This window comes from Rhinopithecus bieti, unplaced genomic scaffold, assembly GCF_001698545.2.
Source record: "Rhinopithecus bieti isolate Rb0 unplaced genomic scaffold, ASM169854v2 scaffold_7681, whole genome shotgun sequence".
NCBI lineage: Eukaryota > Metazoa > Chordata > Mammalia > Primates > Cercopithecidae > Rhinopithecus > Rhinopithecus bieti.
The window spans coordinates 5021805-5037853 of NW_016806571.1; the positions used below are offsets into that span (position 1 = coordinate 5021805).

Sequence of the window (16049 nt, forward strand, 5' to 3'; positions counted from 1 at the left end):
TTTTTTTTTTTTGACAGAGCTTTGTTCTGTTGCCCAGGCTGTAGTGCAGTGGTTTGAGCTTGGCTCACTACAAGCTCCACCTTCCCAGGTTCAACAATTCTCCTGCCTCAACCTCCCAAGTAGCTGGGACTACAGGCATGCACCACCATGCCTGGCTTTTTTTTGTATTTTTAGTAGAGACGGGGTTTCACCGTGTTAGCCAGGATGGTCTCGATCTCCTGACCTCGTGATCCACCCGTCTCGGCCTCCCAAAGTGCTGGGATTACAGGCTTGAGCCACCGCGCCCGGCCCTAATTTTTGTATTTCTTGTACAGACAGAGTTTCACCATGTTGCCCAGGCTGATCTTGAACTCCTGGGGTCAAGTGATCTGCCTGCCTCAGCCTCCCAAAGTGCTGGGATTACAGGCGTGAGCCATCTTGCCTAGCTGATTTTTTATTTTATTTTTTTTAGATTCTCGCTCTGTTGCTCAGACTAGAGTGCAGTGGCATGATCATAGTTCATTGCAGCCTCAACCTCCTGGGCTCAAGTGATCCTCCCACCTCAGCCTCCTGAGTAGCTGGGACCACATACATGCACCACCACACATAGCTAATTTATTTATATTTTTAAATTTTTTTGTAGAGACAGGGTCTCACTATGTTGACCAGGCTGGTCTTGAACTCCTGGCCTCAAGTGATCCTCCTGCCTCAGCCTCTCAAAGTGCTGGCATGACAGACGAGAGCCACTGAACCCAGTGAGTTTGATTTTTTTTGAAACAAGGTCTTGCTCTGTTGCCCAGGCTGAAGTGCAGTGGCATGATCATGGCTGACTGCTGCCTTGACCTCCTGGGCTCAGGCAATCCTCCTGCCTCAGCCTCCTGAATAGCTGTGACTACAGGTGTGCACCACCACATCCAGCTAATTTTAAAATTATCTGTAGAGACAGGGGTTTCCCTAGGTTGCCCAGGCTGGTCTTGAACTCCTGGGCTCAAACAATCCTCCTGCCTCAGCCTCGAAAGGGCTGGGATTACAGGCATAGGCCACTATGTCCAGCTTGAGTTTGCTTTTTTTTTTCTTTTTTTTTTGAGACGGAGTCTTGCTCTGTCGCCCAGGCTGGAGTGCAGTGGCCGGATCTCAGCTCACTGCAAGCTCCGCCTCCCGGGTTTATGCCATTTTCCTGCCTCAGCCTCCTGAGTAGCTGGGACTACAGGCGCCGCCACCTCGCCCGGCTAGTTTTTTGTATTTTTTTTAGTAGAGACGGGGTTTCACCGTGTTAGCCAGGATGGTCTCGATCTCCGGACCTCGTGATCCGCCCGTCTCAGCCTCCCAAAGTGCTGGGATTACAGGCTTGAGCCACCGCGCCCGGCCAAGTTTGCTTTTTTTAAAAGAGAAAATCAACAATCCCTTAATGAGCCTGATTTTAAGACTTAATGTGTCAAAATATGCAGTTCTTAAGACAAAGGGGGAATAGGTGTAAAAGAGGTCCTTGGTGTTCACAGCCTAAACCTGGACTCAGGGTTGGCTGCTATCAGGGTTGAGGGGTCCCTACTGCTGGACTCCTTAGATGGCCTGAGAACCAAGCCCACATCAGTGCTATGGCCATTCTCCCTCAAAGGGACCCAGCCTCCCTCCAGCCAGCCTGAGGCCCACTGGCATGCAGGGACCTCTGAGAATGACTGACTCCCAGGGATTCCTTGGCTCCTTACCTTCCAGCCTTCTCCTGCAACCAAGCCCAGGACACATGGGATTCTCCTTGAGCCAAGGACCCAGGCATGCTGTGAGCCAGGGGAAGGGGAGTAAAGAGACTGGTGGCTTTTACCCTACATCTGAGGGTGGAGGGGCTGGGAAGGGACAGGAGGTCTATGGGAGGTCACTCCAGAGGCTGGGAAGGGACAGGAGGGATTCGGTTGTTCTCAAGTGACCTATTTGATTTCCCCCTCCTGAGGAGTCAGCACACAGGCTGAAAGATGCAGTGAGACACGAGTTTATTGGTGGAGCTGCAGCGGAGTCCTCCCTCTTTCAGGGATAGCCAAGGGCACAGCACCAACAGAGGGATGGAGAGACAGATCCCCAAACAGACACATGGATGGAGCAGACTCATAGAGACCATAGCACAGCCACATAGGCACAGAGACACACAGGCCACAGCACCAAGAACACATACACACACAGACAAAACCACAGAGCTAAGACACATGGACAAAGTGCGGGCTTAGGGCCCCTGCATAGACAGAGCGAGGGCCATGTGGGGAGGGGGCCCCTACTGACCTCCCCCAGGCATAGGCACACGAACAGCACATAGACAGGCAGATGCCCCCAGCCAGCCAGCCAGCCACACAGACAAATAGACTGCAGGGAAAGGATGTTCGTGGCTCTCCAGACCATGTGGAGAGGGCACCACAGACCTTAACACACCCTGCCACACTGAGGCCCAGGAGTCCCTGCCCCTGAACTAGTCACATCTATTCCCCTGACTCCCAACCCACTCTCCGCCACACTTTGGTCTTGCCCACTGGGGCTGGGGCTGGGGCTGGGGCTGGGGCTGGGGCTGGGGCTGAGGCTGGGGAAACTGGCAGGTGGAAGGAGGGAGAGAGGAAGGGGTATGGACCTGGCTCGGTCCCGTCTCTGTGATCAGGGCAGCAGATGCTAAGAGTCCAGGGCTGAGCCTCGGCCTGGCAGTGGGGTGAGGGCAGGGCCATGGCTCAGGCTTGTGGGGGCTCCTGGCAGCGCAGGCACTGGGCCATCTCCGGCTGGTACTGCTCGACCTGCAGGGTGCAGCTGGAGAATCCAAACCGGGAGTAGAGCCGGGATGAGGCTTCAGCCAGGACAGCTTCAGGGTCAGCAGTGGAGTCTGTGGGAGAGTGATAAGAGGCGGCATCACTCCCAGGGGAGTCAGGAACAGGCAGGGACTGAGATAAGGACAGGGAAAGGGGCTGCACAGCATTAAAGCCAGGCATGAATGGGAGCCTGCTTTTCTTTCTGTGTTGTATGAACAGCATAAAAGTGTCAAATCAAATGTTGGAGAGACTCACCCCAATCAACCCTGCTAACACACTAAACTCTTCCCAGTCTCCTATTCTCTCCTGTCACTGAGTGTCAACAAACAGCTCAACGTTTCAACAGCCATACCACCCGATTTCCCAGGACAATCCAGATGTTAAATATCTGTCTCATTGTCCCTCTATAGAGTTTCCATCAAATATCCTACAAATTATAATATTTTTGGCATCCAAATTGCATGACTCTGATTGCTTCTTGCATCTGGAAGAAACTCAAAAATCCTTTGTCAGCTCATGACTCACCATATATATTTTTAATAGTTGAATCATAATGTAGATGCAATTTTATATTCAGCTTTTTTTCTCAGCATTATACCATAAACATTTTTCCTAGTTGCCGTACAGTCTTCATAAGCATCATTTTTAACAGTTACATGATACCTCAGGGTAGAGGTGCCGTAATTTACCTAACTATGCCCCATCACTAGACCTGTAGGTACTAATGATCTTTTATTTTATTTTATTTTTTTAATAAAGAGCATCAGGACTTTTTTTTTTTTTTTTTTTTTTTGAGACAGAGTCTTGCTCTGTCCCCCAGGCTGGAGTGCAGTGGCACCATCTCGGCTCACTGCAAGCTCCGCCTCCCAGGTTCAAGCGATTCTCCTGCCTCAGCCTCCCAAGTAGCTGGGACTACAGGCATCCGCCACCACGCCAGGCTAATTTTTTGTATTTTTTAGTAGAGATGGGGTTTCACAGTGTTAGCCAGATGGTCTCAATCTCCTGACCTTGTGATCCACCTGCCTTGGCCTCCCAAAGTGCTGGGATTATAGGCATGAGCCACCGCACCTGGCCACTAATGATCTTTTAAAGGGTTGTTGGTTCCCTGTGCTACTTCAAAGAGGGTGAAACCTCCCCCAGAACACTGCATCCAGTGGATGGAGACTCCTTGTGTTCAACATGCATGAGCGCGTGTGCATGTGTGTGTGTGTATGTGAGAGAGAGACACAGACAAACAGAGATAGATCAAGAAAGACTGAAACAATCCTAGTAACTCAAGCTATTGTTCCATGTTTGGGGTGGGGTATGTTTTAGGTAGTGACTAGTTGGGGCCAGTGAGACTCACCGATGGCCAGGTGTGCAGAGGCAACGTGGTAAGTGAGCGTAAGGGCCCACAGGTGCAGCTCATGGGTAGCCCGGACTCCTGGCACCGACAATAGCGTATCCCGCACAGGTTCGAACCCCACATTGCGGGGGGTACCTGCAACCAGCACCAGTCATGCCTTACTGCCAGGGCCACTCCTGCCCAGAAGCAGCACCCCCACCACAGGACTCCACCTCCCCTATCCTGTATCCACTCTCCTTTTACCCCTACAATTCACCCTATGCCCAAATCCTTGTTGCAGCAGCAGACCCCATGAGCCAAGCCTTCTTCCCGTACTCTCTTCAAAGCAAAAAGTGGTGGCCCAGTGCGAGAGTAAAGTCAGAGACGGCCGCAGGGGTGAGGAACAGTGGTGCCTGACTCACCTTCCATGAGGATTCGAAGAACATCTCGGAGGGTGGGAGCCGTGGATCCAAGGGCACAGATGGAGAAGAGGAAAGTGCTGATGGGGTCGGCTGCCTTGTACTGAGGCTGTAGAGAAAGAGACCCCTAAGCCCAACAACCAGGGAGCTTCCAGAGGAAGATCTAGGGGTATCTTGAACAAACAGGACCTGAGAGGCCCCTCAAAACCCTGCAGAGGGTACAGAGAACATGACTCATGTCTGGGAGAGTCCTGGGAGGTGGGAGGGAGGAGCTGGAGGGAGGGGAAGGAAGCTTTGGGACCTGGGAAGGAGGGGGCTGGGATGTGGAGTTGTGGGGAGGAAGGCTGGGGCAGGTCTCCAACGATGGTACCTTGAAGTAGATGAGGATGGAGGCAGCCAGTACCCCAAAGCTCTGCAGGAGGTCCCCCAGCACGTGCACAAATGCTGCCCGGACGCTGGTGTTCCCCAGGGGCAGGGGCTCTTCAGGCCCCTCCTCCAGCGGTGCATACTCTGCTCCCCTAGACCCGTGGCTGTGGGGGGGCCCAGCCTGGTGCAGCACAAAGGCCATTCTGAGGGGGAAGCAAAGCAGCTCAGCTCAGGGGCCTGCTCCTGGCCTCCTACGCCCCCATCTCCACACCCCATTCTCTTACCTCCCCAGGAGCCCTTTCCCAGCCCCTGGAAGAAAATAGCATTTTGCAAGAGAGACAAACAATGCAACCTGGGGGAAAGAATACCAGACTTGGTGCCACACACGTGGATTGGGATGCTGGCTCTGTTACCTAAATAGATATATGACTGGGGCAAGTCACCTTTCGGGACTGACTGCATTAATGGTAAACTAGGGGTAATACTACCTACCTCATGGGGTGGATATGAGGTTCAAATGCAATCATGTTAATGAAAGCCCTCATCAGAGTGGCTGGCCCATGGCAGGCCCTTAACAGAGATCTGCTGACTGAATTTTAGGTCTCTATCCCAGACCCTTCTCAGGCACACCCAGGGCAGCCCATGGAGAGCTGTGTGTGCATGTCTGTGTGTCTGGTGGGGAGGAGAGAGCCAGCTCTCCCATCCTGGAGGAAGACCCCTCGCCCTGGGCCCCACAAAGTGCCTGCTCCATACTGGGACGTACAATAGGTTGGCACAGACTGCGATGCTGGCGGTCAGCAGCATGGCACCCCCCTCGATGTGGTAGTCGCTGTGCAGCAGGCGGACGAAGGCCAGGTACAGGAGGATGCCAGTGACCATCCAGAGGGAGACCACAGAGGCCAAAGCCCCCAGAGTCTCTGCAGGGTGGGGGGAGACAAGCTGTCAGAGACCTGCTTGGGACCCTGAGAGGTGCTCTCTGGCAAGACTGGAGAGTCACTGGGCCATGCAAGGGCCTTACCTGAACGGTGCCAGCCAAAGGTCATGGTGCGGGTGGCTGGACGGGTGGAGAGCCAGAGGGAGAAGAGGCTGCCCATCATGCTGCCCACGTCCGCCAGCAAGTGGGCTGCATCGGTCATGATGGCCAGGCTGTGTGCCAGATACCCGCCTGCCAGGGTGAAATGATGGAGTCTGCTTCCATTTAGAAAATATCATGTAGTGTGTATAGGCATGGAAAATAAATTGGGGGATATACACCAAAAATGTGAATTGGGGTTTTCTCAGGTGATGGGACTACAGGTATAATTAACTACTGTTATGGTCTTCTTTTCATTCATCTGTATTTTCTAACTTTTTCTACAATGATATATTTTATTTTAATAACAAGAAAATAAGGTTTTTAAAAGAAGCCAGCCCTGACCCACTGACCCCAGACCTCGACTGGAATTCCCTTTGGTGCTCTGTCCCTCACCTCTCCTACTTCCTGAGTCCCGGGCACCCAGCTCCCCTATCCCAGCCATCCCCATCTCTGCATCTGCACCCAGGAACATCCTTGGGACTCTGGGTGGAGAGTGGCTTGCACAGGTGTTGGGAGGATGGGGTTGAAGGGCTGCTCCCCAACTTACCGACCACCTCCCCAGCCATGAAGACAAAGCACACAGCACAGGCAGCATACAGCTGCTTCCGTGCATGCAGCCTCTCCGGGGTGAGACCCGGCGGCGGCAGGGGGTCCCTGTGGCAGTGGTGGAAGGGCATCTCCACAGGTTTGGACTCCTCAGGAAGGGGCTCTGATGGCTCTGTGAAGAGACTGAGGCAAGCGACATGGTTCAACCTGGGCCTGCCCCACAGGCTGGCCTGCTCACTCCACGTCTTCAGTCCCCCATGCTGGCCTCATCAGACCATCTCTCGCTCCTTCCCCAGGCCTGGTCGTATCTGGGAGCTGTGTCAGCAGAGGGCCACATGAGAGATGGGGGCTAAATGAACAGGTCAGACCCCAGCCTCCCTTTTCCTTCCATACACAGTCATAGAATTTCACAGCTGGAAAGCACCTTACAGATGGTCTAGTCTAACTTTTTTAAGAGATGGGGTTGGCCAGAAGCGGTGGCTCACACCTGTAATCCCAGCACTCTGGGAGGCCAAGGCAGGCAGATCACGAGGTCAGGAGATTGAGACCATCCTGGCCAACATGGTGAAACACCATCTCTACTAAAAATACAAAAATTAGCTGGGTATGGTGGCGCATGCCTGTAATCCCAGCTACTTGGGAGGCTGAGGCAGGAGAATCGCTTGAACCTGGGAGTTGGAGGTTGCAGTGAGCCGAGATCGCACCATTGCATTCCAGCCTGGTGACAGAGTGAGACTCTGTCTCAAAAGAAAAAAAAAAAAGAGAGAGAGAGAGAGAGAGATGGGGTCTTGCTCTGTTGCCCAGGCTGGAGTGCAGTGGTGTGATCAGAACTCACCACACACGAGCTCCTAGCCTCAAGTGATCCTCCCACCTCAGCTTACTGAGTTTCTGGGATTACGGGCGTGAGCCACCGCACCCGGCTCTAGTCTAACATTTTATTAAATAAATTAGAAGCATGAGGCTCACAGAGTTGGGGGACACATGGAGGCCAACCCAGCTAGTTGCTAGAGCTGAGACTAGACCCCAACCAAATCAATTTCTTATGCTAGGCACCCCAAAATGAGCAGGATTCCTGCTGATCTCTGAGAGCTTTGGGTGAACGGGCAAGTATGTACCTACACAATGATATAAAGTGAAGGTGGCCACTGTCATTAGGGCAGTTAGAGTGCTATCAGGGTTCTAAGGATGGAGGGCCAGACTAATTATAATGAGGAAATGAGGGAAACAGATGAAAGCAGTAACATGAGAAGGGCCTTGAAGAATGGGAAGGATTTTGATAAAGGCAGGTGAATGCTATGCCATGCACGCCAAGGCAGTATGAAGGGAAGGTGGAATGAAGTGTGGAGTGGGACTCATCATGTGTTCCTGGCCTTTGTGTGCCTCCTTTCCAGGCCCACCTCCCAGAGCCTCCACTCCCGGATCCTGCCCCTGCCCTCTCTAGACATGCAGCTGAAGTGTGGCCCTTTAAGAGATGAGCGGGACGGCCAGGCGCGGTGGCTCAAGCCTGTAATCCCAGCACTTTGGGAGGCCGAGATGGGCGGATCACGAGGTCAGGAGATGGAGACCATCCTGGCTAACACGGTGAAACCTGTCTCTACTAAAATACAAAAGATTAGCTGGGCGTGGTGGTGGGCGCCTGTAGTCCCAGCTACTCGGGAGGCTGAGGCAGGAGAATGGCGTGAACCCGGGAGGCAGAGCTTACAGTGAGCCAAGATGGCACCACTGCACTCCAGCCTGGGCAACAGAGACAGACTCGGTCTCAAAAAATAATAATAATAATAATAAAAGAGACGAGCGGGACGTTGGGGCCAAAAAGTCTGATTCCTGGCACAGAGAACCGATGGCTAGATTCCAGAGCTGGGGTTGTCACGGCGAAGAAGGGGTGCAGCCTGCTATGGCTGAGGATGGCAGTGAGAGCAGCATGTTAATTGGACTTCAGTCTGACTATAAGCACCCAGCAGAGCCTACCTTAACTGCATGGTACCATAAGCCTCCCTTGACAAATGAATGGGGCTTGGGACCTCGCCGAGGGCTGCCAGAGGCTGAGTGAGCTCAGGCTGAGTGCTAAGTCCATTCTGGTCCAATTCTCACCCCTGCCACTACCCAACCTGAACCCAGCAAGGACAGAATCTTTCACAGAATTCAGGACCTAAATAGAAAATACAGTACTAGAAATACTCATGGAGGTGTGACAAGAATACCCATGAGTAAAAACGATGGCTCCAGATAGAAACGTGATCATAGCAGCAAAGTGGGGCGGGATGTCTGGGGCCTTCTGGCTGAAGACAACTCTGCCAAGTGGGTGAACTGAGTTTTGAGGGAGGTAGGGGGAACATTTGGTGCTTGTACAGAAAACTGAAATACTGGTAGATTAATTTCTTGAATTTCCAAAGCCCCATCCAAGACTTAGAATCTGGGCGTGTATGATTCTGGGTGTGTTTCCAGAGGAGATGGGGTAGTGAAGGAGGCTGTGAAACCATTCCTCGTTCGTTCAATGAGGTGCACCAGGCAGAGCACACATAATGAAGCCCGGTCTGCTGGGAGAGACAGATTGTAACAAATGGCTTATTACACAAGGACAGGCTGATGTTAGGAGGGTTACGAACAAAGCACTTTGGGGTGCAGGGAAGGCAGCACCCCCTCACAGGGGGCTCGGAGAACTTCACAGAGAAAGGCATGCTTAAGGAGATGAGACCTAGGTGGAGAAGGGTATTCCAGACATGTAGAATGACAAAGACAAGGTTTGTGGCATGGAGTCTAAGCGTGAAGTGTCAGGGGAGGGCTGAGGAGGAAAGTGATGGGCTCAAAGGAACATAAAGGAAGATACACTGACTGCTTGAACAAATATGTCCTGAGCACTGAGATGACCTTGTTAATGGGAGGAAGAGAAGAGAGGAGAGGAGATGGAGGAGTCTAGAATAGATCAGGCCAGAGCTTCCCTGGAGGGTCAGGTAGGTTAGGAAACGCCTTTCAGAAAATGCTGCAGGATTGGGTGACTAATGGCCATATGAGAGTGAAGATGGACTGGAGCTGGAGATGCGAGTCTGAAGAGCAGAGGCTGGGTGGCTTTGGGGGCAGTGGGCAACATTCATTCCCTGGCCTTGTAAAGCACAGCACAGCCAGTCATCAAGGTGGCCACCCATCAACAGGCAGCTCCCTTTTGTTCTGCATAAATTGGGCACCAAGGAAGTCTGGCTGTTAGTGTGTGGGGGTGTGTGCATGTGGGGTGGCTACATGCTGTTTAGAGACGAGGAAAGGCTGTTTCCTCTCCCTGGCCCTCCGAAACCCCCAACAAACAACCAATATTGAGTGGGGAAGAGGGGTGACGTAGCAGGGGCTGAACCAAAGTCAAAAGGACACCTGAAGAGATGCCAGGCATACGGCAGAGCCCTCACCGCATTTCTGCAGGCCCCTATAGGAAGGGGTCCAGCTCCCTTCTGCTCGCCCCCACCCCCAACCCGGCTTGAAGGCCTCCACCCAGGGAAAGAACGAGAAGCACACAGAAGCACCACGTCAGAGACAAAGGGAGAGGGACTAGGAGAGAAACAGAAAGACTGAGAGAGATGGGGTAGAGAAAAAGCCGGAGATCCTGCCAAATTCCCGAGACAAACGGACGGTCAGCCGACAGACAAGATGGCCCGCGGGGGTGAGCAGGAAGGCCCGGCGGCCGCTCAGAGGGGCAGGCGGATGGCGGCGGCGGGCGCGGGGGCCGGCGGGGCACGTTGGCGGTTCTCCTACCGCCCCCGGCCCGCTGTCCTGGCCGCTCGGCGCGCCTCATTTCACACCTCGCCGCCCCGGCCCCGTCTGTGCGGAGCCGGGAATACCCCCGCTGCCCAGAACGCACCTGCTCCTTCCTCGCCGCCCCCTCGCTTCCCGGCGGCCGCCCGCCCCTCAGGGGCCCGCAGGACCTGCGTGGAGCCCGGCCCATCCTCGGGTCCCGGCGCCCACAGCTGGCCGCGGCTGGAGGGGGCGCGCGGAGGAAAGCCCCCGGGCCTACAGAGGGAGCTCTGAAGTCTGGGCAGCTAGGCGCTCCCGCCCTGGGCCAGAGGCAATGAGGACCTCGAGGCACCTGGCAAGGGCTCCGGCCCGACGGAGCGGCAGCCGCTCCCAGGGAAGGCAGGCGCGGCGGGGGCAGCGGATGGGTCCGGCGGCTTGGGACGCCGGCACGAGGGGAGTGGGAGGCCGCTTCACCCAAGGAAATCAGGCAGCCGGGAGGAGGCGTAGCCGGCTGTGTAGGGCCGGGCGCTCCGTGCGGTCAGAGGGGACTAAGCGGGGTGCAGCGGAGCCGAGGGACCCGCGGGGTGCCGGGACGGCCGCTGGGGCCCGCGCCGAGGGAGACAACGAAATGGACGGAGGGTAGTAGGGTGGCGCCCCCAGGCCGAGGGCCAGCCCAGGTCTGTCCTACCTCTTCAAACGCAGGCTGCCGCCGGCGCCACCGCGGTCCCGGGGGCTCACCAGGCGAGTGGTCTCCGAGCCCCCGGCGGCGGGAGAGGGCTCCATGTTCCCGGTGGCCCGACCGTCGAGGCCCCACCGAGGGAGGGAAAGGCCAGGCCGGCCCCGCGCCTAGTCCGAGCAGCCCGCCGACCCCCAGGATCCCTGCAGGGCGGCGGGGCCACCAGAGTGGAGCGAACTGCAGCGACTGTGGCGCGCGGAGTCCGAACTGCAGATCCCGCTGCTGCCGGAGCCCCGCCCCGCGTGGGGCGAGCTCCCCAAGCCCCGCCTCCAGGCTCCCCAGCCTCTCCCCACCCTTAAGCCCCGCCCCACTGCCAAAGCCCCATTTCCCCGTGCCAGAGCCCGGTGAGGGCGGCGGGAGCGCCCCGCCACCCGAGTTCTGGAGAACTCCTCATCTCCGCAGCCCCGTCCCCCAGGCGAGCTAGCCCCTCCTCTTGCAAAGTCCCGCCCACCGGTTCCAAGCCTCGCTCCTCAAGCCCAGGGACCTCACGACCAACCTTAGCCCAACGACCATCACTCTGCATGCCTGCACGGGGGGTGTCGCCCACCACGCCGTCACCCTGTGGCCCCAACCCCCACGCGGAGGCAGAAACAGGGGCGGACCCATTACCTATCTCCAGAGAACCAGAAAGAACGTGAGGTGAGCGGTGACACACGGAGATTCCAGAGACTCCAGAAACCCCTCTACGGAGAATCTGGGGTCAGAATTCACTAGCCAAATCTGCTGCCAATCACTGTACCGCGAATGATCATTTATTTTTATACAGAAACATTGGGTGACAAGCTTCCTGCTCTCCTTCAACCCATTGTTATCCCTGCTTTTCAAATGAGTAAACTGAGCCCCAGAGGAAGAAGAGTCCAAGGTCACGAAGGCTGTGAATAAAGGGCCCGGCCTGGACCCCCATCCTCTTTCCCTCCCCAGCTCTGGACGCTGCACTGGCAACTGGAGAGCGCGCACAGTCCTCTTACCGGCGGGGGCGGCCAGTGGAGTCGAGCCGCCTTTTTGGTGTCACGGCCACTGTTTATGGAGAGGGGGCTGAGGGGCAGCGTGTCAGCCAGTGATTCCCATCCTCCACACCTGCAGCGCCCTTCCGGACATTACCGCATTCTGCCTCATTTGGGGGAAACTAAAACCCAGGGGCGGGAGCGATTTACAGCAAAGTCGGTGGCCGAGCCTCAAGTCGAAGCTTCAAATGCTCAATGTTCTCTCCCCTCGCACCTGCCGCCACTGTAGAATGGGAGGGGGTGGGAAGAGGATTGTGCACTCGAAGCTATGACAGTCTGTGAAGAGGAGGGTCCGTAGGAGGAGGGGAGAGAGTGAGCAGGGATGGGGAAGCGTGGAGGGTGGAAATGGTTAGTAAGCCCAAGCAAGAAACTCATCAGCCGCATCCTTCAGAACACACTGGGCGTCCTGAACTTAGGCTTCTGGGGACAGACGCCTACCCTCGACAGTGTTATTCCAACGAGACCGCGAGTGCACTTTCAAAAAACAAAACAAAACAAAACAAAAACGGGAGCACGTGCCAGATACAGTGGTTGGAAGTGAGGGGGTTAACCCGGGAGAGCTTCGCGGAGGAGGTGAGGCTTAAACGGATTAGGCAAGCTGGGCGGCGGGCTGGCTGTTCCGGCGGGGGAGAGTGTGGCTTGGCCCGTGCCAAGGTGTGCGGGCGGCGCGTGCGAAGGGACTGTCCTGCGCAGCGGCTGCGGAGCGGCACGGGAGAGCCACAGGGGCTGCGCGCGCCCTCCGCGCCGTCCTCGCCCCCGGCTGCGCCAGCCTCTCCTGGGCACCAGCCCCCGGCCTCCCCAGTCCAAAGCCCACGCTGGGTGAGGGGCAAGGGAGAGAGGGGTCTTTCTCCCTCCAACCTCCCGTTAAGGCGCGGGACTTGAGGGACCTCTGTTTCTCCTCGGGTCACAGGGAGGCAAATTGAGGCGGCCAGAGGGGGAAACCACCGGACAAGGTCACCTTGTCGGGCTACTTCTCAGAGTCAAGGTGGACCCCACGTCCCTGCCTAGCTATGCCAGGGCTCTGGGTACGTCGGGCCCGGCGCCGTCGGTTTTCTAAGCGCCGCACCCATCCTAGGGCTCTCCCCAATTCTGAGAACCCTGGAGCTGGGTTGCGCAGGAGCCACCGCGCACTCCGCGCCTCGGATGCGGCAGCCTGGCCCGTAGAGACCTGGGCGGGTGAGCTCGAGAATGGGGAGAAACTGCGGGGCCCTATGCGGGGAACGGGATTCTTGGCACGGCTCAGCCGATGACGACAACAGGGGATATAACAACAATGGCTTCCTCCGGGATTTCCCTTCCCGGGCAGCCGGCGCGGCCAGCAGACCCGAGTGCCGGGAGGGGGCGCAGACGCCCTCACGTGCCCTGCCCGCCCCCGCCGGGAGCCAGCAGGCGGGGAAGGCAGAGGCGCCTCGCAGCGCGTGGCCAAACGTGCCGCCTCCAGAAGCTGAGGGCGCCGGCGGTGGGAATACCAACTTTCACTTGAAAATTTATGTAAGGAAAGCTTGGCAGCGAAACAGGGTGCTTGCACCTGTTCCTCAAAGAGCTATCAAATGGCCCTGTGAAAATCTTTGCAAAGGGTCCTCGCAAATGCCAGGCCTCAAGTGCGATTCTCTGCACTGAGGTCAGGATTTAAGCTGGGCTGGAGATTTCAGGCAAAATTTAAAATGTAAGCATGTGGACAAGAGTGAACACCTGACAAGTCCAAGCCAAGCTGAAGAGCACGGACAGAGGAGGCAACTGAAGGTCCAACTTCTACTCCACTCTCCGCTCAGATGTCACCTCCAGGAAGCCTTTCCTGACTTTCTTTTCCCAGGCTGGGTATGTGTCCCTCCCTGCTTCTCTCAAGGCTCACACTGTGCTTATCTGATCCCAGCACTCACCTCATGGTGATGAAGTCCTTTGCTTGTCTGTCTCCCTGCTACAGGGCAAGCTCCCTGAAGGCAGGAATTGTGCCTTTCTCATCTGTGTTCCAAAACCCCATTCATGGCTGGCACACAGTCCTCAATTAAGCCATCCCAGAAAGGAGGAGCTAGTTGAGTGGAAGCAGGATGGAGGAGGAAGGATTTTAGCTGGTCACAGGGAGAATGCGGGAGGGCGGTAGCTTAAATGCCACTGCCTCAGGGAGGCCTTCCCTGGCCCCCACACTAGGTTAATTCTCATGTCATACACTCTCATCACACAATACTTTTCCTGTTTGTTTGTTTGTTTGTTTCTTTTTGGAAACAGGGTCTCACTCTGTTGCTCAGGCTGGAGTGCAGTGGTACAAACATGGCGCACCACAGCCTTGACCTCCTGGACTCAAGTGATCCTCCTGCCTCAGCCTCCCAAAGTGCTGGTACTACAGGTGTGAGCCACTGTGCTGGGTCAACACACTATTTTTTCCTTTCAGCACTGATCATACTGTAAGTAAATTGTTACCTGGGAATTATTTGTTTCATCATTTGGCTTCCAGGCTACCATAATCTGGTTTTCCTCCTACTTCACTGGCTGTTTATTTTCAGTCCCCTTTGCTGGTTCCTCCCCACCTTCTCAATATTTTCTTGCTGAGTTAGACTAGGCCTTGGTCACTCTCTTCTCTTCTTTCCACACTCACTCCCATGGAGCTATCATCCAGTTTCCGGTCTTTAAATACTATCCAATAACAGCAGAAAGTAATGATTGTTGAAGCTAGATGTTGGGTACCTAGAGAGTCACTGTACCATTCTCTCTAATTTTCTATGGGTTTGAATTTTTCTATTAAAAATGATTTAAAATAGCCTAGCGTGGTGGCTCACACCTGTAATTCCAGCATTTTGGGAGGCTGAGGCAGGCAGATCAATTGAGGTCAGGAGTTTGAGACCATCCTGGCCAACATGGTGAAACCCCATCTCTACTAAAAAACACAAAAATCAGCTGGGTGTGGTGGCATGCAACTATAGCCCCAGCTACTTGGGAGGCTGAGGCAGAAGAATCACTTGAATCCGGGAGGTGGAGGTTGCAGTGAGATGAGATCGTGCCGCTGCACTACAACCTGGATGACAGAGTGAAACTCCATCTCATAAACAAATAAATAATAAATGGCATCTGTTCGGTGGTGACTCTCAGATCTCTCACTTGGACTCCAAACTCATATCCACATGTCAGCTTGACATCTCTTCCTTATTGTCTGGTAGGCAGGCCTATCGAGCTCCATAAGTCCAAAACTGAGCCCCTGATGGTCACCTCATCCTGAACCTTCTCTTTCTGCAGTCTTCCCATGTCAGAAAACGGTAACTCCATCCTCCCATCTGCTCAGGCCAGACATCCTAGGGTCATCCTCGACGACTCTATTTTCACTCTACATCCAAGCTGTCAGCAAATCCTGATTCTGCCTTTTCCAAACCACCATCATCTATCTTCTTGATTACCGCAGTAGCCTCCTCCATGTCTCCATGTTTCCATCCTTACTGCCGTATAATCTATTCTCAACCAAGCAGCTAGGTAAACATAGGTCAGATTTGTCACTCGCCATCATACTCAGAGTACCAACCAGAGTCCTTCTAATGGCCTGCAAGGGGTCCTACAGAATTTAGCTCCAATGATCTCATTTCACACTTCTCCCACCTCACTCCCCAGCTATCCTGGCCTTCTTGTGAGTCCTACAACACACCAGGTATGCTCCCACCCCAGGGCCTTCACATTTGCTTATCTCACCAGCTGTAACATACTCTGCCAGATGTGCTCATGACCTACCTCCTCACATGCTTCAGGTCTTGACTCAAATATGATTTGGCCAGGCCCTCTCTGCTTGTTCTTTTAAAAACTGCAAGCTGGCTGGATACAGTGGCTCACACCTGTAATCCCAGCACTTTGGGAGGCCGAGGTGGGTGGATCACCTGAGGTCAGGAGTTTGAGACCAGCCTGGCCAATATGGGGAAACCCTGTCTGTACTAAAAATACAAAAATAAGCCGGGTGTGGTGACATGTGCCTGTAATCCCAGCTACTCTGGAGGCTGAGGCAGGAGAATCACTCAAACCTGGGAGGCGGAGGTTGCAGTGAGCCGAGATCTTGCCACTGCACTCCAGCCTGGGCAACAAACAACAACAACAACAACAACACTGAAACCTCTCCCCCAACACTCTATTTC

General features: G+C 54.9%; 1 protein-coding gene across 4 annotated transcripts in view; it reads right to left on the minus strand.

Moving 5' to 3' along the window:
* Positions 1 to 1947: 1947 nt before the first annotated feature.
* The window catches only part of SLC30A3 (solute carrier family 30 member 3), a 22576-nt gene continuing 8474 nt past the window's right edge, over positions 1948 to 16049 (minus strand). The window contains exons 1-8 of one of the 4 annotated variants that reach the window (XM_017876934.1): positions 10892 to 11344; positions 6488 to 6669; positions 5884 to 6030; positions 5629 to 5782; positions 4870 to 5068; positions 4503 to 4608; positions 4102 to 4236; positions 1948 to 2830 (exon numbers count right to left, since the gene is read on the minus strand). In XM_017876934.1, the coding sequence (XP_017732423.1) occupies positions 2682 to 2830; positions 4102 to 4236; positions 4503 to 4608; positions 4870 to 5068; positions 5629 to 5782; positions 5884 to 6030; positions 6488 to 6669; positions 10892 to 10986 (1167 nt within the window). In that variant the 5' untranslated portion in view covers positions 10987 to 11344 and the 3' untranslated portion in view covers positions 1948 to 2681. Of the gene's footprint in view, positions 2831 to 4101; positions 4237 to 4502; positions 4609 to 4869; positions 5069 to 5628; positions 5783 to 5883; positions 6031 to 6487; positions 6670 to 10891; positions 11345 to 16049 lie in introns of those variants that run through there. The other 3 variants (XM_017876933.1, XM_017876935.1, XM_017876936.1) reach the window with 3 other exon arrangements.